The 21,833-nt window shown below is 43.5% G+C and overlaps 1 protein-coding gene across 7 annotated transcripts in view; it reads left to right on the top strand.

Annotated features, from left to right (window-relative positions):
* LOC122555270 (NXPE family member 3-like) overlaps positions 1-17,135 on the top strand; it is a 75,384-nt gene extending 58,249 nt beyond the window's left edge. For all 7 annotated transcript variants that reach the window (XM_087992696.1, XM_087992692.1, XM_087992694.1 and 4 more), the window contains one exon: positions 15,219-17,135. In XM_087992696.1, the coding sequence (XP_087848822.1) occupies positions 15,219-15,772 (554 nt within the window). In that variant the 3' untranslated portion in view covers positions 15,773-17,135. The remainder of the gene's footprint in view (positions 1-15,218) is intronic.
* Positions 17,136-21,833: the final 4,698 nt, after the last annotated feature.

Below are 21,833 nucleotides of genomic sequence, written 5' to 3'. Positions count from 1 at the left end.
CTTCTCCAAGGACACCCGGGCTCTAACGTAACCGCGGAAGAGGGGCAGGCAGTCGGCCCTAACGACCCCCTCCACGGCCCGCTGCCTGGACCTGTTAATGGCCCGTTTGGCCAGGCCCAGGAGCAGACCCACGAGGAGGTCTTCAGACCTGCCCTCCCTCCTCCGTACCGGGTGCCAAAAGATCAGGAGCGTGGGACTGAAGTGCAGCCAAAAACAGAGGAGAAGGTTTTTAAGAAAATCAAAAAGGGAATGCAAACGCCCATACCCAATATACACGTGGTCCACGGACTCCACAGCGCCACAGAACAAGCAGTTGGGCTGGGAGTCCGTGAACCACCGCAACCTGCGGTTGCAGGGGACTGCTGCGTGCAACACCCTCCACCCCAGATCCCCGAGAGAAAGGGGGAGGACTCCCACGTAGAGAGCCCTCCACTGGGGATCCCCACCGCCCGGTGGCAAATGGGCACGCCAAGGCGTGTCCGGACGGTGGATGAGGGAGAAGAGGTGGACGGTGTGCAGCAGCAGTCTATACAGGGCCCTCCTTTTCACATCCCTAAATGAAACAAAATTAAAACTCCAGAGGCGGCTCAGGTTGTGGGGCACAGGCTCCCACGGGAAGTACGGGACCTTGGGGCCAGACACTGCTGTTTATATCTGTCAGCCAGGACTCCCTGATTGGACCAGATTAACAGCCCCAGTCAGGAAACTCATATGCTGAGGTCAACCTGACTGACATTGTCACAATCACTACATACTTAATGATCAGCAATTTCCCTTGTGTAACTAGTTCCTTGATGTCATCAGAATCCTTCAAAACGTCCAATTTAAATGAACATTGCCCTAGTCTTGTCCCAGTGGGGAGGTCTTCTTCATCTTCAGCATTCTGCTATTCCAGTTGTCTGGCAAGCAGTCTTATCCCAGCTGTTCATTTGGCTAAGTGTGAGAGTAAGTGAGGTCTGCATATGCTGGAGATCAGAGCAGAAAATGTGTTGCTGGAAAAGCGCAGCAGGTCAGGCAGCATCCAGGGAACAGGAGAATCAACGTTTCGGGCATAAGCCCTTCTTCAGGAATCTAAGTGTGAGAGTAAACTGGTCCTTGCATCTGAAGATCTCTGTATGCAGACCTTTTAGTTTGATGCTCACGAAATCGACCTTCACTGGTTTCAGCTATGACCAGCCCTCCCTTTCATTTTCTTGCCAGCTGTACTGGTCTCTGTGGCTACTACATGGCAATGATTTTAATGATCAGTGTGCCAACTTGGATCACCTTGTGCAGAATATCCATGCAGCCAGGCACCTTCAAGGGAAGGTTCACCATGACAACCATTTGGTTAAACAGCAAACTGCTGCACTGATGTCTCATTTAAACTTGATCTTGAAGCCTTTTACTTCCAGTTTGATGGCTCAGAATCTCTCTTTCATTCAAAGTTTGTGAGAAGATTTGTAGCTTGGGTGCTCGTTGATGTGGTTCTGTTCGCCGAGCTGGGAATTTGTGTTGCAGACGTTTCGACCCCTGTCTAGGTGACATCCTCAGTGCTTGGGAGCCTCCTGTGAAGCGCTTCTGTTATCTTTCCTCTGGCATTTGTAGTGGTTTGAATCTGCCGCTTCAGGTTGTCAGTTCCAGCTGTCCGCTGCAGTGGCCGGTATATTGGGTCAAGGTCGATGTGCTTATTGATTGAATCTGTGGATGAGTGCCATGCCTCTAGGAATTCCCTGGCTGTTCTCTGTTTGGCTTGTCCTATAATGGTAGTGCTGTCCCAGTCGAATTCATGTTGCTTGTCATCTGCGTGTGTGGCTACTAAGGATAGCTGGTCGTGTCGTTTCGTGGCTAGTTGGTGTTCATGGATGCGGATCGTTAACTGTCTTCCTGTTTGTCCTATGTAGTGTTTTGTGCAGTCCTTGCATGGGATTTTGTACACTACATTGGTTTTGCTCATGCTGGGTATCGGGTCCTTCATTCTGGTGAGTTGTTGTCTGAGAGTGGCTGTTGGTTTGTGTGCTGTTATGAGTCCTAGTGGTCGCAGTAGTCTGGCTGTCAGTTTGGAAATGTTCTTGATATATGGTAACGTGGCTAGTCCTTTGGGTTGTGGCATGTCCTCATTCCGTTTTCTTTCCCTTAGACATCTGTTGATGAAATTGCGGGGGTATCCGTTTTTGACGAATACATTGTATAGGTGTTCTTCTTCCTCTTTTTGCAGTTCTAGTGTACTGCAGTGTGTTGTGGCCCTTTTGAATAGTGTCTTGATGCAACTTCTTTTGTGTGTGTTCGGGTGGTTGCTTTCGTAGTTCAGGACTTGGTCTGTGTGAGTGGCTTTTCTGTATACCTTAGTGGTGAATTCTCCGTTCGGTGTTCTCTGTACCATCACGTCTAGGAATGGGAGTTGGTTGTCCTTTTCTTCCTCTCTAGTGAATCGGATTCCTGTGAGTGTGGAGTTGATGATCCGGTGTGTGTTCTCTATTTCTGTGTTTTTTAATGATTACAAAGGTGTCATCCACATATCTGACCCAGAGTTTGGGTTGAATTTGCAGTAAGACTGTTTGTTCTAACCTTTGCATTACCGCTTCTGCTATGAGTCCAGAGATGGGTGAGCCGATGGGTGTGCCGTTGATTTGTTCATATATTTGGTTGTTGAATGTGAAGTGTGTTGTGAGGCACAGCTCCAGTCCAGTAGGTCAAGGACTGCACAAAACATTACATAGGACAAACAGGAAGACAGCTAACAATCCTCATCCATGAACACCAACTAGCCACGAAACGACACGACCAGCTATCCTTAGTAGTCACACATGCAGGTGACAAGCAACATGAATTCGACTGGGATAGCACTACTATTATAGGACAAGCCAAACAGAGAATAGCCAGGGAATTCCTAGTGGCATGGCACTCATCCACAGATTCAATCAATAAGCACATCGACCTGGACCCAATATACCGGCCACTGCAGTGGACAGCTGGAACTGACAACCTGAAGCGGCAGATTCAAACCACTACAAATGTCGGAGGAAAGATCACAGAAGCGCTTCACAGGAGGCTCCCAAGCACTGAGGATGTCACCTAGACAAGGGATGAAACGTCTGCAACACAAATTCTCTCTTTTATTGCTTTATATCCACAGCAACTTGCTAGCTGTTAAAGCTCAGGAAGAAATTATTCAATTTGCCTCAGGGACATTTGACCAAACTGCACTCGTTCAATTGTAAAGTTCTATTTTGAACTCAAAAATATACATTAAGGACAGGCTTTAAATCTGTTGGACTCTTTATTTTACCACATTTCACTGCCAGCTACTGGCCTGATTGTTTACAGGAACATACTGACCTCATAGCTCTACTCTTTGATATGCAAATCTGATGCAGTCCGATATCATTGGAACTGCGTCTTCCACAATTCTCAATGTTGACCCCTGTGTGGGCAATCTGCATTTACCCCTGACTTAGCAATTTAGTATGGCCAATTCATCTGACTTGTACATCTTTGACTGTGGGAAGAAACAGAGCACCCGGAGGAAACCCACGCAAACACGGGCAGAATGTGCAAATTCCACACATGTCTGGAATGAGGTGGAATATGCTCCACTTCCATGAATGAGTGTGGATCCAACAATAACTGAAAACATTTTAAACAATCAAAGACAAAGCAGCTTGTTTGATTGGCATCCCATCACCACCCTAATGATTCCCTCCTCTGTCTCTGACACACCATGGTAGCCACTGTGTTCATATATGGGATGAACTGCAGCAACCTAACAAAATTACTTGAATATCATCTTCCGTAACCTTGACCTTTAGCACCAAGAAGTTCAAAGGAAGTATTAGGGATAGAGCATATAGAGCATTGAAGATTACAGTGCAGTACAGGCTCTTCAGCCCTTGATGTTGCGCCACCCGGTGGAACCAATCTGGTCCATTTAACGTATACTATCCCATTCTCGTCCATATGCCTATCCAATGACCATTTAAATGCCCATAAAATTGGTGAGTCCACAACTGTTTCAGGCAGTGTGTTCCATGCCCCTACTACTCTCTGAGTAAAGAAACTACTTCTGACATCTTCCTATATCTATCACCCCTCAACTTGAAGCAATGCCCTCTCATGCTAGCCATCACCAACTGAGGAAAAAGGCTCTCACTCTCAACCCAATCTAACCCTCTGATTATCTCGTATGTCTAAATTAAGCCACCTTTCAACCTTCATCTCATGAAAACAGCCTCAAGTCCCACAAACTTTCCTCATAAGACCTTCCCTCCATACCAGGCAATGCCCTAGTAAATCTCCTCTGAACCCTTTCCAAAGCTTCCACATCCTTCCTATAATGCAGTGACCAGAACTGCACACAATACTCCAAATGCAGCCGCTCCATAGTTTTGTACAGCTGCAACATGATTCAATTCCTCTACTAATAAAAACTAACACACCGTATGCCTTCTTAACAGCCCTATCAACCTGGATGGAAACTTTGAGGGATCTATAAACATGGACACCAAGATCTCTCTGCTCATCTACACTACCAAGAATCATACTCACCCAGTACTCTGCATTCTTGTTACTCCTTTGAAAGTGAATCACCTCACACTTTTCTGCATCAAACTCCATTTGCCACATCTCAGCTCAGCTCTGCAGCTAATCTATGTCCCTCTGTGAACTATTACATCCTTTTGCACTATCCACAACTGCACAACCTTAGTGTCATCCGCAAATTTACTAACTCATCTTTCTACGCCCTCATCCAAGTCATTCATAAAAGTGACAAACAACAGTGGACCTAAGACAGGTCCTTTTGGTACATCACTAGTAACTGAACTCCAGGATTAATATTTCCTATCAACCACCACTCTCTGTCTTCTTTCAGCTAGCCAATTTCTGATGCAAACTGCCACATTGACCTCAAATCATATTTTGTGCAGTAGCCACCATGGGGAACCTTATCAAACACTTTACTGAAATCCATATACACCATATCAATGGCTTTACCCTCATTCACCTGTTTGGTCACTTTCTGAAAGAACTCAATAAGATTTGTGAGGCACAACCTATCCTTCAAAAAACCATGTTGACTATCCCTAATCAACTTATTCCTATCGAGATGATTATAAATCCTATCTGTTATAACCTTTTCCAACACTTTACCCACAACTAAAGTAAGGCTCACTGGTCTATAATTACCGGGGTTGTCTCTACTCTCCATCTTGAACAAGGTAGCAACGTTTGCTATCCTCCAGTCTTCTGGCACTATTCCTATCGGCAATGATGACATAAAGAACAAAACCAAAGGCTTAGCAATCTCGTCCCTGGCTTGCCAGAGAATCCCAGGATAAATCCCATCCAGCCCAGGAAGTTTATCTATTTTCACACTTTCCAGAATTCTAACACCTCCTCCTTGTGAACTTCAATCCTACGTAGTCAGGTCGCCTGCTTTTTAGTATTCTCCTCGACAACAATGTCTTTTTCCAGTGTGAATCCTGATGAAAAATATTCATTTAGCGCTTCCCCTATCTTCTCTGACTCCACGCACAACTTCCCACTATTGTCTTTGATTGGCCCTAATCTTGCTCTCATTCATTCTTTTATCTCTTATAAATCTGTAGAAAGCTATAGGGTTTTCCCTGATCTTATCCACCAACAACTTCTCATGTCCCCTCCTCACTCGTCATAGCTCTCTCTTTCAGTCTTTCCTGGCCACCTTGTAACTCTCAATTGTCCTAACTGAGCCTCACATCTCATCCAAACATAAACCTTCTTCTTCCTCTTGCAAGAGATTCAAATTCCTTCGTAAACCACAGCTCCTGAGCTCAACAGCTTCCTGCCTGTCTGACAGGTATATATTATCAAGGACACACAGTTGCTGTCCCTTGAAAAAGCTCCACATTTCTATTGTGCCCATCCCCTGCAGTTTCCTTCCCCATCCTAGGATCCTAAATCTTGTCTAATCACATCATAATTGCCTTTCCCCCAGCTGTAGCTCTTGCCTTCCTGTGAAAACCCATCTCTTTCCATCGCTAAAGTAAACATAACCCAATTGTGGTCACTATCACCAAAGTGCTCACCTACCTCGAAATCTAACACCTGGCTGGGTTCATTACCCAGTGCCAAATCCAATGTGGCCTTGCCCCTTGTTGGCCTGTCTGCATACTGTGTCAGAAAATCCTCCTGCATACATTGGACAATCACTGACCCATCCAAATTACTTGAACTATAGTATTCCCAGTCAATATTTGATGTGATGAAGTCCCCATAACTACCCTGTCACTCTCTCTCCTATCGAGAATCATCTTTGATATCCTTTCCTCTAAATCTCTGTAACTATTCAGAGGCCTATAGAAAACTCCCAACAGGGTGACCTCACCTTTCCTATTTCTAATCTCAGCCCATACTATCTCACTTGATGTGTCCTTAAACCTCCTTTCTGCAGCCATAATACAGTCCTTGACTAATAGTGCCACACCCCCATCTCTTTTACCATCTTCTCTGTTCTTACTGAATCATATAATTACTGGAACCTACAACAGCCATTCCTGTCCCTGCTTTATCCATGTCTCTGAAATTGCCACAACTTGAAATCCCAGGTACCAACTCATGCTGCAAGTCCATCCCAAGTTCCGGGTGCTCCTAGCATTGAAATAAACACACTTCAAATTAACTTATTGCTTGCCAGTGCCCTTTTGTGACCCTGAAACCTTATTTCAGATCTCCCTACTCTCAAACTCCTCTGTACTCAAACTACAATTTAGGTTCCCATCCCCTGCTGAATTAGTTTAAACCCACCCGAAGAGCATTAGCAAATTCACCCCCAAGATATTGGTAACCCTCTGGTTCAGGTGAAGACCATCCTGTTTGTAGAGGTCTCACATTCCCCAGAAAGAGCCCCAATTATCCAGGAATCCAAAACCCTCCCTCCTGCACCATCCCTGCAGCCACGTGTTCAACTCCTCTTTCTCCCTATTCCTCACCTCGCTAGCATGTAGCATGGGCAACAACCAGAGATAATGACTCTGTTTGTCCTCCGTCTAAGCTTCCACCCTAGCTCCCTGAATTTCTGCTTTAGATCCCCATCTCTCTTCCTACCTATGTCATTAGTGCCAAGGTGGACCACAACTTGGGGCTGCTCCCCCTTCCCTGCAAGGATCCCAAAAACACAATCAGAGACATCACAAACCCTGGCACCTGGGAGGCAACACATAAACTTTGAGTCTCTCTCTTTCATACAGAACCTCCTGTCTGTCCCCCTAACTATGGAGTCATGAATGACTAATGCTCTGCTCCTCTTCCCCCTTCCCTTCTGAGCAACAGGAACAGACTCTGTGCCAGAGACCTATGCCCCATTGCTTACCTCTGGTATGTCATCCCTCTCAATAATATCCAAAACGGTATACTTGTTGCTCAGGGGAATGGCCGCAGGGGATCCCTGCACTGCCTGCCGGTTCCCATTCCGTCCCCTGACAATAACCCATCTACCTTCCTCTTGTACCTGAGGTGTGACTACCTCCCTGTCAATAACCCCCTCCTCTGCCTCCCAAATGATCCAAAGTACATCCAGCTCCAGTTCTCTAATGTGGTTTTCGAACAGCTGGAGTTGGGTGCACTTCCCGCAGATGCAGTTAGCAAGGACACTGGTGGTGACCCTTACCGCCTACATTCTGCAGGAGGAATATTCAACTGCCCTAAACTCTATTCCCACTATTCTAAATTCCCAACGAGCCAACTGAAAACTACAAGAGCAGAAAAAAAAGACTAGTCACCTTATCAATCTGGTGTACAGAAACTTTTTCCTGGTTAGAGAAGAAGGATGGGTGGGAGACACTACCTGAGTAGTGTTTCGGGTAAAGCAACCACTCAAACATAAAGCCTCATTTACCCAGCAGTCCCATGTCCACTCCTGCTCAGTGAGCGCTCTGCCTATACATGAGGTAAGTTTTCAAACTTTACACCTTCCTTCCCGTTGAGCCTCTGGTCCTCACTGTCAGTCCTCTCACTGCAACTGCTGCTGAGAAAATGAAGGAATAAATCTTGATCTTTTCAGTAATGTGGGACAGCTCTTACAACTTTAGCATAAATTGGTCCTGAAGAGGACTTTGTGAAGTGCTCAGTGTGTGCCTTTGTTGTTTCTGGGGTCAAAGTTGATGTCACGTGGATCATTTAATTTTCTTTCTTCTGTGTTTTCCCTTTTTTTTGTCTTTTTTGTCTTTTGTCTTGTTTTATATCCAGAAGAGCTCTTACACACAATTGAATGTATTTTTTCCCCATCACCAAATCACCTGTGGTATTTTTCATCTGTTAACCACTGTCAGCATCATTTGACGTTTCTTATCTCTTTCAGCATTTCTATAGCAATTTGTTATATGTGAACGTTTGTTAAGCCATTTTAAAGGGCATATTACTGTGGGTCTGGTGTCACAAATAGACCAGAGTAGGAATAAAGGCAGATGTCCTTCCCTGAAATATGCCTCCTCTTCCTTCCTGACATTGACATAGTTGACCATACCATCCTTCTCCAATGCCTCTCCACTGTTATTTAGTGGGTGCTTGCTCTCACTTGGTTCCATCCTTATCCCTCTAATTGTAGGCAGAGAATCATTTGCAATGGCTTCCTTTTCTGCTCCCAAACAGTTATCTTTTGTGATACTTTGGGATCTATCCTTGGCTCCCTCATATTTGTCATTGACCTGATGTCCCTCTGTGACTACATTTAAAATGCACATCATTTGTGTCCAGATATATACTGAATACGCCCATGTCCACCTCACCGCCAACATTCTTAAATAATTCTCAGTTCCTAAATTGACACACTTCTTACTTAATGCTCAAGAAACAATAATTTCCTTCAATTAATTATTGGGAGGATTGAAGACATTTTGTCGAGGTTCCAAATTCCCTTCTTGTCCCTGCATTCAAACCTATCTATTCATAGCCTTGGTGCCCTACTAAACCCTGAGATGACCTTCCTACTACATTTCCATGTTGTCATTCGCACTGTCTATTTCCACCTTCACAGCAGCTCCTGACTTTGTCCCTGCCTCAGTTCATCTGCTGCAGAAACCCTCAGTCATGATATTGTTACCTCAAGGCTTGACTATTTCAACATGCTCCGAGGTGGTCTCTCTTATTATACCCTTCCTAAACTTGAGGATGTAAGCTGCTGTTCATGTCCTTACTCACGCCAAGTCTGTTCTCCTGTCACCCTATATATTCACTGACCTACATTGGCTGTTGTTTTTGCAATGCATTGATCTTTAAGAATGCTCATCTCTGTTTTCAAGTTCCTTTATGGCCTTAGCTTCTTTATTTCTGTAACTTTCTCTGGTTTCATAAACCTTTGTGATACACGACCTCATCAAACAGTGGTGTATTGTGAATCCTGATTTTAATTTCCCCACGATGAATGGCTGTGCCTTTAGCTGCCTTGGCACAAAGCCCAGGACTACACTCTTAGTCACGATATGTCACTTTCTGTCACTGTATGCCACTTTCTGCCAGTATGTGTCACTTTCTGCCTTTAAGATGTACTTAAGATCTTCATCTTTTCCAAGCTCTTGACCTGATGTACTGAAACTGTTTTATGAGCACAGTAGCAAATTTTACTTAAACAACTATTTGGGATGTTTTACTACTTTAAAGTTCTATAAGAATATAAATCATTTATTGTAACTTTGGTTTGAAGTTCATGTCTCGAATTCAATTTAACATAATGGATTATTTTATGCTATTCAACCCTGGAAAATGGATATACTGGAGTATAAGGGCAAGATCCCTGCCTCTGAGCCAGAAGCTATGAGTTTAAGTGACACTCCAGGATTTCAGGAAAGCTGTATCCATACTAGAGTCAATAGGATCAAGCTAATTTTATTTTTGTCTGTCAGTTTTGTCAGGTTTCATGGAGGGTTTCTATATATGAGGCCTGGTAAGGTCTCTCACCAAATATTTTTAAAATTCCCTCATTACCTACCTATCCCACCTCTGTGACACCCCTTTCACCTTATTCCATCCCCATTCCAACACCCATTACCTACCTATCCCACTTCTATGACACCCCTTTCACCTTATTCCATCCTCATTCCAACACCCATTACCTACCTATCCCACCTCTATGACACCCCTTTCACCTGATTCCATTCCCATCCCAACACCCATTACCTACCTATCCCACCTCTTTGACATCCCTTTCACCTGATTCCATCCCCATTCCAACACCCATTACCTACCTATCCCACTTCTGTGACACTCCTTTCACCTGATTCCATACCCATTCCAACACCCATTACCTACCTATCCCATCTCTGTGACACCCCTTTCCCCGATTCCATCCTCATTCCAACACCCATTACCTACCTATCCCACCTCTGTGACAGCCCTTTCACCTGATTCCATCCCCATTCCAACACCCATTACCGACCTATCCCAGCTCTGTGATACCCTTTTCACCTTATTCCATACCCATTCCAACACCCATTACCCACCTATCCAGCTCTTTGACACCCCTTTCACCTGATTCCATCCTCATTCCAACACCTATTATCTATCTATCCCACCTCTGTGACACCCCTTCCACCTGATTCCACCCCCATTTCAACTCCCATTATTCTGGGACAACTTACTGTTGCTAAGATATTTTGGAACAGACTGGCTTCTATGACACCAGTGCCATCTTTAAAAGGTGGCTCTGCACCCAGACAAGCACTGTTAGTCTGGATGTGACCTGCACAGTTCCTGATATTTGTCTGGACATAGAGGAAAGTTTGGAACCAGGCTTTGCAGGTGTGAACTTTACGTCCCAGGTCATCGAGCCCAGAGCTGTGAAATGGATTAATTTCTCTTTTTTCAAAAAATGCCTTTTTCAAAAAAAATAGAAAGACTGTTAATCTGAACTTCTAATTTCTTTATTTTTCTACTTTTTTTCCTAAGAATTTGTACTCAAGAATCTGTACCCAGGTACCTTAGCACCTAAGATGGCACTATAAGTGGCAACTTGTAAACTTTTCATTGTACAGTCGGTTCGACTATAACGCGGTAGTTCCGTTCTCATGCAATCTCATGTTACAAGAAAATCGTGTAATAGCAGCACCAAATAAACTAATGGGGAAAGAATCACATCATAACCAATGTTAAAAGTTCACCCTTTAGAAAAATCTCCCCAATTCGTGAATCGCGTTGATGCGAATTTGCATTATTGAACCATGTGCTATAGCAGAATGACCTATATTCATCTGAGTACATGTGACAGTAAAACTAATTCAAACAGGGATGGGCAATAAATGCTTGCTTAACAGCGATGTCCTCATCCTGTGAATGAATAAGCAAAAAGCTGTACCACCCATTTTCACCTCCTCAGTAACCTGCCTCTCTTATTCCAGGAATTGAACAGTAGACAATTCGATTTAAAAAGTTAAGACTAGACATGTGCTGCCAGACATTCAGCTCCTCACCCATCATGCTGACAGCACCCTGACTCTTGTCTATTCTGAGAGCAGACCGACTGTCTCCAAGTCCCTGAATTGTTATTGGAGTTTGCCCATGACTTACTGTGCCAGGACCCCATGACCAAAGGCTACCTTTGATTGATTTGACTGAGGACTGCTGACAGCCATGACCAAGCTTCCTGACTTTGTGACTGAATAAATTGACCAGGCAATACAGAAGTACTCAACCATTTAGTTCAGGTTGGTGGCGGTGGGGGGGAAGGAGTGGGGGGTGGGAGCTCATAGCATAGAAAGGCAAGGCAAGGAATACAATTCAGGGATATTGTGAACATCCAGGAAGACTGAATGAGTATGAGCCAGCAAGCAAACAGCCCAGAGATGTGGCCTGGTCATGTCCAGGAGCTGGGTGTGTGTACCTGAGTGCACAGAGTCCTTGCTGCAGGATTATAATGATAAGTCAATGCCAGTGCATTAAGGTGTGCAGTATTGAATATCGAGATATACTGTAAATGGATTGGAAATATGTCATGAGGGTTCCTAAAGGCTGACACTTTCAGAAGTCAATGCTCACGAAAGTGGGGTATATGTAGCCAGTGCCCTTGTCACCATACTCTAGTGATCAGTGGTCAGAGTACTGTATGCTCTGAGATGTTGGTGACTGGTGTCCAATATAGAGTTCTTTTGGTGCAAACAACAAACTTAAGTTGCTCTGACTTCTAAGTTGAGAATTCTTGGTGTCTGGTTTGCTCATGGACATACTGGGATACAAAGCTGCAAATGGTGAGCTGTGCAGTTAATCAGGTTTTAACAAGCAATAATCCCCCTTAACAGGCATCTCACTACTGCCTGGGGAGAATATTGCCTTAGCACGGTGGCTCAGTGGTTAGCACTGCTGCCTCACAGGGCCAGGGAACTGGGCTCACTTCCAGCCTTGAGCAACTGTCTGTGGAGAGTTTGCACATTCTCTCCGTATCTGAGTGGGTTTCCTCCAGGTGCTCTTGTTTCTTTGCACAATCCAAAGATGTGCAGGTTAATTGCCCATAGTGTTCAGGAATGTGCAGGCTAGGTGAATGACCCATGGGAAATGCAGTGTCACAAGGATGGGGTGGCTCTGGGTGTGATTCCATTTGGAAAGCCTGTATGGGTTGAATGGTCTGCTTCCACATTGTAGGGATTCAATGGAAGATGTAGCAAGTTGATCCTGATGTTGAGATTGGCCTCATTTGAATTCTCACCCAATGCTGCCACATTTCTCACCATAGCCTGTGTTGTTCAGGTCCCATTGGATTCTGCCAAATGCAAACCTCTCAAATGTAGACAAATGGCAAGTAGTATGGATGGTCAGCCACAAGATGTAACGGAATTGGAACCTCTCACATTGTTATCTGTCACTCTAGGTTGTAACATTCATGTCAAAAAGAACATCACCACAGCAACTCCTGGAACCATTTGGGGCATCATTTGCTAAATTAGCTGGATGGCCCATGTGGGTCAAATTGATGCCAAAAGCCCAAGATTTCAGTCCCCATTCAGGTTGAAGTGGATTCAGGATTTGCTTCCCTGTCCTGGCCATAGCGGTGAGGCACTGTGGATCAAGTGTAACTTCAGGCAGAGAACTCAAGGAGGAGGAGACACCTAGGTGGTGGCAATATTTGGCTCAGCGGACAGGAAAATGGGTCAGTATTTGTTTTGATCCAATTGGGCATTTTAATTGCTTTGGGATTTCTGAGCTTCCCAGCTGAGTGGTATAGCCCTGTCACTGAAGTAATTCACACCTCCAGTGCATCTACCAACGAAATGGGTAAGAAAATTCCAGACTTTCCTTCAATTCTGTTCCCTGACCCTGACAACTGGAAAGTGAGCTGTTGTCAACAGGTTAGAGGTCAAATACACTCAGCTAAGTTAATTTTCTTCAGGTTTGAATACCCCATGATGTTATGGGGATTTGATAGTGAGAAAGCCAGGGACATGAGGTGCAGCTGCAAGCCTGAGATATGGGATTGTCTGGGGATCATGTTAATGCCACAGGACGGTAAATATGTGCCAGACCTCGACACAGAATGATTTTTTCAGAAGTTACAGTTTTCACTGAATGACAAAGAGAATTGTGGAGATCATTCCAAGACTATTAGCAAGAGTCCAGAATGCCACATAATAAAGATAGAGTTTGACTTTCCAAATTTCTGTCAAATGACAGGTGTGATTATATATTGTGTTGCATAAAAGGTTAATTAAGAGCTATTCATGCTGGCATCAGCGTACAAACTGCTCAGCATCTTCTGAGCTTGTGAATTTCCACAAGTTGCTGAATGGTTTGCTCTCCTGTATTGTTAGATTGTAAGGCCAGATCCAATAAGAACAGTAGCAGGCCATTCAGCCCCTCAAGCCTGCTCTGCTGTCCAATAGTATCATGGTTGATCCGGCATTCCTCAGATACACTTTATTGTTTTTTCTGTATCCCTCGATTCCTCTCCATAGAATCAAGAATCTATCTATCATATCCATACATATACACAAGGACTATTCCCACACAACTCTTTGAGACAAGGAGATCCAAAGACTCTCAGAGAGGAAATTCCTCCTCATCTCTTAAACTGGCTCCTGTTAATTCTGGGATGATGTCCTCAGGTCCTAGAATCTACCTTGAGCGAAATGGAATCACTTCTCATTTTTCTAAACTCCCGTGAGTACAGCCCCAGCTTGCTTGGCTTTTGTTCAGAAGACAACATCTCCAAACCAGTGATCATCCTAGTAAACCTTTTGCTGGCTCAGTGGTTAGCACTGCTGCCTCCCAGTCCCAGGGACCTGGATTCAATTGCACCCACAGGCAACTGACTGTGTGGAGTTTGCACATTCTATGCATCTCTGTGCAGCTTTACTCCAGGTGCTCTGGTTTCCTCCAAGAGTCCAAAGATGTGCAGATTAAGTGGATTGGCCGAGTTAAATTGCCCTTAGTGTCCAGGGATGTTCAGGCTAGGTGGATTAGCCATGGGAAATGCATTCATGTTAGGGTGCTCTTCAGAGGGTTAGAGTGGACTTAATGGGCTGTATGGCCTGCTTCCACACCATAGGGATTCTTAATGCAGTTTTTCTCCATTTCTTTTCTCCATCAAAAGAGACAGCAAGGCAAATAAATCAACAGAGCGAGACAACAAAGGGATGATGTCATGGAAGAGAAACAGAGTGATATTTGCAGAGGATTTTTTTTTTCTGTCCAAAGCAATTGGGTAGAATTGGTAAACAAAAAATTCTGCCTTGAGATCAATAATTAATTAATTAATTTTGTTGACTCTGAATAAATTATTTTGAATATCAGACAATGAACATTGATGTTCACCGGGACGTACTTCCTCTGCATTGCCGCAGAGTGATTTTCAGTCTATGTTCACTCAGTCAGACTGAAGTATTCCTCACAGGGAGAACTGCAAAATCTGTCACAGTTCATTCTCCCCAGTCTCACCTGTTACTTTGAGATCAGACAGACCAGCATTGGCAGAGCACCGGGAACAGGTCAACAGTCTGGCTGCCTCTTTATTGGAGAATGGTCCATAAACCTAAGGTGAAGATAGGTCAAAGAAAATAAATTGTAGACAGAATAAGTGAACATATATTAATGCGATATAGGATTAGTCCTTTTATCTGTGTTTACTGCAAGGAGTAGGATTTAAATCCTACTCAACAATCACAAAAATCTGTGCATTTGTTTTGAATTTTGCTGATGAAAATGATGTTTTCTCCCAGTTTCTTATCTCTTAACATTAGAAATATTATAGTTGAGCAGCTTGTATCTTTTGTCTTCTATTATAGACATCAAAAGATTGGACCTTGGCAATCCTATCAAGGTGGGTCCTCATCTTGCTGTGAACTTGGAGAACAACATCATGTTAGAATATCACCCTCATGGCCCTCCGATCCAATTCAGTACCATTGCAAGTCAGCACCTACAACTCATTTCAAATAAACTGGATGAGATTACAGGAGGGAGAAACACAGTTATAGCCATTACCCTAACGGCCCATTTCACCCCTTTTCCTGTTGAAGTCTATATTCGAAGAATACAGAATATCAGGAGATCACTTCTCCAGTTACTCGACAGGAGTCCGGATACACTGGTTGTAATAAAGACAGCCAATGTTCGGGAAAAGACTCCACAGCTCGTTACCTATTACAGTGACTGGTACACTTATCAGATTGATTCAGTGATGAGGAAGATGTTCACAGGTGTCAATGTGGTATTTGTAGATGCCTGGGAGATGACCATAGCACATTACCTTCCTCACAATATACATCCTGGGACAATTATTATAAAGAATGAAATAGATGTGTTTCTTTCATATGTGTGCCCTTCTACACAAAGATAAACACTGTCTTCTTCCACTTCTGCAGTCCCTTGAAATGAGGAGGACACTTGCCCATGGCAAAGATCTGTGTATGGACTTTTAAAATGGGAAGGCTGTTGAAATCCTGTATTAGATATCTTCCAACCAGGTTTGGAATATCATAAGATGCAAAACTTAAAACACCATTAGATGTCTTTGACCACACTATTGGTGTCCACAGAGTTGCTGATCCTGCTGACAGCACGGAGCCTGAATGACATACAGTGGCATGACCACTTTGTGTGCTGTGAAGCATGTTGGGAAGGCCACAAGTCCAAGTGTGCTTGATCTGCACTGGAAGCCTTGGGAGTTGCCATGGCAATGATATTCAATCAGATTGGATGCAGACTGGATTCTTGTTTCAAAAACCTACTCCACAGTTTCACAGGCATTCAGCAACAATGGGAGAAGACAGAGAGGCAACAGTGTTCTACAAAGGTCATTTCATCAGCATTTCTCCTGCCTTCATTTCAACCAGAAGCAATATCTGAAGTGGCTTCAGGTCAACAAGGAGCGAATTACAGAACAGTGCCACCTGGACCCTGGGATCAGTGAGAAGATGGCACTGCCAGTGACTGTGGCATTTCTGGATGAGAATGGATGTTATTTTCAATACTTGCTGTTAAGCTCCAAGTTGTGTCTGTGCAGCCAGCTATTTATCAAATGTGGGGGCAGCCCACTGCTTCCCTGCACTGAAAAAAACACATCCCTACAAATCATTAATTTTAACAAAACTGATCAGAAATTGTGCATACACTAACTGCCAGTCACGATTGGTTATGATGTCTGGATTAGTGGTGCTGGAAGAGCACAGCAGTTCAGGCAGCATCCAAGGAGCAGTGAAATCGACGTTTCGGGCAAAAGCCCTTCATCAATAACCCTTCATTGGTTAAGATCTGTTGATGCACAACATAGCCAATCATGATTGTCTGTGATTTCATGCACTACCAAGCCAATCAAATTTGAGTATGATCTATTCATGCACTACTTATCAATCATGTTTGATAATGGTCTGTTCTTGCAATACCAGGCCAATCACAATTGACCATGATCTCCTCATCTACAGTGTATGCATCACCTCATCATGTAAACATTTGATTGTGCCATGCCTGGAAATATCAGGGTTCAGAGACATTTCTGTTCACACTACGTGCAATGACTTGGAAAGATTTATTAAGGCTTTCTTTTCAAGTGCTGTGTGTTCAGGAAGAAGGATGAAGAAGAGACAGCAATCCAGCCAACTGCAGATCAGTATACAAATATGGAGTAGCTGTGTCCACTGCCTAGTTAGTTGTCATTTCTGTTATACTTGGTTTGATAGATTAATAAATTGGTGAACTTTGTCTCAATATACTTGTACATGGAATGGTCACATACTCATTCAGATCCTGAGTCTTGTAATGAAAGTTAAATTTGATTTTGAAATCCATCACTATCATGTTTTTCAAGAAACCCCAAACTGAATGCAAGGAGTAAGACCAACTCCAAACATTCTTTCTTCAGCTGGCCAGGTCAGGATGAATCTTCTGGATTCATCATAATGCTTCAACATGGCAATATTTTTCTTCTCACATTTCTGCTTGGCTTGCGTACGTTCCTTTCAGGAGGAGCCTGTACTGGGGAAGATTTAAAATTGAGATGGGATTTCTCAGGCCTAGTTTCAGTTTGAGCACATTCCTTTCAGGAGGAGCCAACAGTCACCCATTCTGGGGAAGCATCCTGTTGATGTCACAGGGGACAAGTTTTTGATTGGTCAGTGTCAGTCAGGCGCTAAGTTGTATTAACTGGTTCATTCCCTTGTTGTTACATTGAAGGTAAAAACAATGACTGCAGATGCTGGAAGCCAGATTCTGGATTAGTGGTGCTGGAAAAGCACAGCAGTTCAGGCAGCATCCAAGGAGCAGTGAAATCGACGTTTCGGGCAAAAGCCCTTCATCAGGAAAGGAATCTCACAGCAGTACAAGGCAAATGTACCTCAGTGTTTGTAAAGTATTAGTACAGTCAGCTCATCTTTTGGGTAGTACAGGGAATTCAGATAGTGAGTAAGTTCTTGGTGCTATTTGCTAGAAAGAAAGAATTGTAATTTTTAGGTAGCTAATTAAAATTTAAATTGCAAACTAACAGCCAATAGTGTGTTAGTCATATCAATTGGTGGGGTGATCTCACTCCAAGTCGCTCTTTATTTGCATGTGTACTGTACATGGAGTCTGACTAGCTTGCTCAGTGACAGTACCTTGAATGAGGGTTTTGTGTTGCACCTGTGAGATGTGGTCAGTGACAGATGTTGAGAGCATCCCTGATAGTTACATCTGCAGGAAATGTACCCAGCTTCAGCTGCACACTGAACAAATAGATCAGCTTGAGCATTACTTGATGACACTAAGGAGCAGACAAATAGTGGAGAGCATCATACACAGAGGTTATAGAAATCCAAGATGGAGAAAGATAGAGGGGTGACCGTTAGACAGAGCAGGCAGTCAGTGCAGAAGTCCCATGTAGCTGTCTCCCTGTCAAACAAGCATTCTGTTTTGGATACTGATAAAGGTGATGGCCTAATGGCACCACAGCTGGCCCTGCTGTACAGCAGGGAGTGACAAAGTGTAGCAAATAATAGGAATTGAAGATTCAAAAATCAAGGGTACGGCTAGGCACTTCTGTGGTCACGTGAGAGATTCCAGGATGGTATGTTGCCGCTCTGTGCCAGGATCAGAGATGTCTCTGAGTGGGTACATGCTATCCCATGATGACTCTTTTTTCTAGACGAAAAGTAGTTCGATATCTTTCAACTGATAAGAAAATTTAAGGTAACTTTTTTTTGATGGGGGAAAGAAAATCGTAGAGAGTTAGCACACGTGAAAATAAATAGGCAGAAAACCTGACAGGAGGAAACACGAGGAAAATATTACCCCCTAAAGAAGTTGATGATAGGATGGAAACTGAAGTCAGTGAAAAAATCTTCCCTCTCTCTCATGTTCTCCCTCTATTTTGCACCTCTCTCTCTCTTTCGAAGTCGCTGTGGAGGGAAGAACAACACTTGGTTAGTCTGGACGGCGTGAAGACACTGAACAGAAAGATGCCAGCTACTGTCGTGGACCAGGATAAAATCGAGGAAAATGTCAGCAGAAATTTCACAGACTTCAATCAAACCCTAGCTAAAAAGTGATTTTATTGGTAAAATATCATGAATTTTTAAGCAATATCCAGTGTTTGTACACATTTTATCAATTGAATGAAATAGAAACTGTAAACATTCTTTTTTACAGAATTATGTTCAGGATGGCTTCCTTTGTTTATGATCAGATCAGTTATCTGAACAATCAGTTATCCAAACAAAATACTCCCAGTCTGTCTCATTTGGATAATTGAGATTGTTCTGTAAATGGAAAATGAAAAGTGGACAAATCAGGTTCTGACAAAACATCAATGCAAAAGATAAGACTGAAACATTTGTCACAATCTTCAGCTTGAAGTGCCAAGTGAATGAGCTATCAGTGGTCCTCAGCATCACAGTAACCAGTCTTCAACCAATTTGATTTACTCCATGTGATATAAAGAAATGGTTGGAGGCACACTGGATACTGCAAAGGCTAGGGCTCCTGACAATATTATAGCAATTGTACTGAAGACTTGTGCTCCAGAAGATGTCACCTCCCTCGCTAAGCTCTTCCAGCATATTTACAACACTGGCATCGACCTGAACATGTAGAAAATTGCCCACGTGTGTCCTGGACACAAAAAGCAGGACGGATACAACCCAGCCAATGTCTGCCCCCTCTGTCTACTCTTCATCAGATATAAAGTGATGGAAGGTGTCAACAAGAATACTATCAAGCAACATCTGCTCAGCAACATCCTGCTCAGTGATTTCCAGTTTGGGTTCTGCCAGGGCCATTCAGATCCTGATCATGTTACAGTCTTGGTTCAAACATCGACAAAAGAATTGCACGTCAGAGGTGAGGTGAGAGTACCAGTGACAATGCTGCTCATTTAACAAAGTTATTTGGTCCTTAGCTTTTCTTCAAGAGGGGTCATAAAGACAGAGGTGCCATTATGTCTGGAAATAGTTACTTTCACAATGGCAGGGAATTAGCCAATTCTCCCAGTTATGATTTTTTTTCTAGCTTGGTTTGTTTTAGCAGGCAGTCAGAAGCTGCTACTGTGAAAGAAGTTCCATGCTTCAACAAATGTTTTTTTGCTGATTTTTCTCTCTGAAATCTCTCTTGCAAGGTTGTGAAGGTTTGTAGCTCAAGTTGAGGTTTAGGGTGTAGGTTTGCTCGCTGAGCTGTAGGTTTGATATCCAGACATTTCATTATCTGGCTAGGTAACATCATCAGTGGAGACCTCCAAGTGAAACGAAGCTGTTGTCTCCTGCTTTCTATTTATATGTTTGTCTGCTTGTTGTGGTTTGTTCTTGAGGAATCTGCGGACTGTATTGTTTGAGTATCCGTTCTTCTTGAATATGTTGTATGGGTGGTTCACCTCTGTTTTCCGAAGTTCGTCTGAGCTGCAGTGTGTGATGGCTTGTTGGAATAGTGTTCTGGTACAGTTTCGTTTGTGTGTGTTGGGATGGTTGCTGGTGTAGTTAAGTATTTGGCCAGTGTTTGCCGGTTTTCTGTATACGCAGGTTTTTAGTTCTCCGTTGTCCAGAAAATGCAACCAGATGGGACCAACACCCCATGATTCTACAGACGAGCAAAAATCCATAAACTAGGAGCCCCCCTCAGACCCATAGTCTCACTACCCAGAATAACAATTTACAGGCTGGCCAAAGAACTACATGCAAGACGGAAATACCTAGTAGAAAAGTCACAGTACTCGATCCATTCCACCCAGAAATTCCTAAAAATCATCAAAAACACCAAAATAGAGGAAGACGAAACAACGATCTCATTCGATGTAACAGCACTGTTCACCTCCATCAACATCGACCTGGCAAAGGAAACACTCACCACGCTTTTAGAAGAGACCATCACACACACCCCAACCACCATCAATCACATTACCAATGAAAACATCATGAAGCTAGTGGACCTGTGCCTCACCACTCACTTCACCTTCAACAACATAATCTACAAACAAACCAACAGCACACCCATGGGATCTCTGCTATCAAGATTCATAGCAGAAGTGGTAATGCAAAGACTAGAACAAACAGCCCTACCAACCATCAAACCAAAAATCTGGGTCTGCTACATAGATGACACCTTTGTGACCACAAAATGAAACAAGATACAAGAGGCATTTAACATCATCAACAACACCCTCACAGGCATAATGTTCACCAAGGAGGAAGAAACCAAGAACAAACTCGCATTCCTGGACGTCACAGTTGAAAGAAAGGACAATGGAGAACTACAAACCAGCGTATACAGAAAACCGATAAACACTGACTAAATACTTAACTACACAAGCAACCATCCCAACACACACAAACGAAGCTGTACCAGAACACTATTCCAATGAGCCACCACACACTGCAGCACAGATGAACTTCGGAAAACAGAGGTGAACCACCCATACAACATATTCAAGAAGAACGGATACTCAAAAAAATACAGTCTGGTCAAGAACAAACCATGACAAGCAGACCAAACACAGCCAGAAACCCTAACCACCTTACCATACATCAAAGAAGTTCCAGAAATGACAGCCAGACTACTAAGACCCCTCGGAATCCTAGTAGCACACAAACCCACCAACACTCTCAAACAAAAACTAACAAACTTAAAAGACCCAGTACAACCCATGGAGAAAACCAACGTCATCTACAAAATTCCATGCAAGGACTGCCACAAACACTACGTAGGACAAACAGGAAGAAAATTAGCCGCCAGGATACACGAACACCACCTAGCCACAAAAAGACACGACCCTCTCTCCCTCATAGCCCGACACACGGATGAAAAAAACCACCAATTCGACTGGGACAACACATTTATCCTGGGACAGGCTAAGCAAAGACATGCCAGAGAATTCCTAGAGGCCTTGCACTCCAACCACAACGCCATAAACAAACACATAGATCTAGATACCATCTATCAAC

The sequence above is a fragment of the Chiloscyllium plagiosum genome, unplaced genomic scaffold, assembly GCF_037043375.1.
Source record: "Chiloscyllium plagiosum isolate Xiang-an unplaced genomic scaffold, Cpla_swu_hap1 HiC_scaffold_12, whole genome shotgun sequence".
In the NCBI taxonomy this organism is placed as follows: Eukaryota; Metazoa; Chordata; class Chondrichthyes; order Orectolobiformes; family Hemiscylliidae; genus Chiloscyllium; species Chiloscyllium plagiosum.
This window is presented reverse-complemented; position numbering and strand designations above follow the sequence as displayed.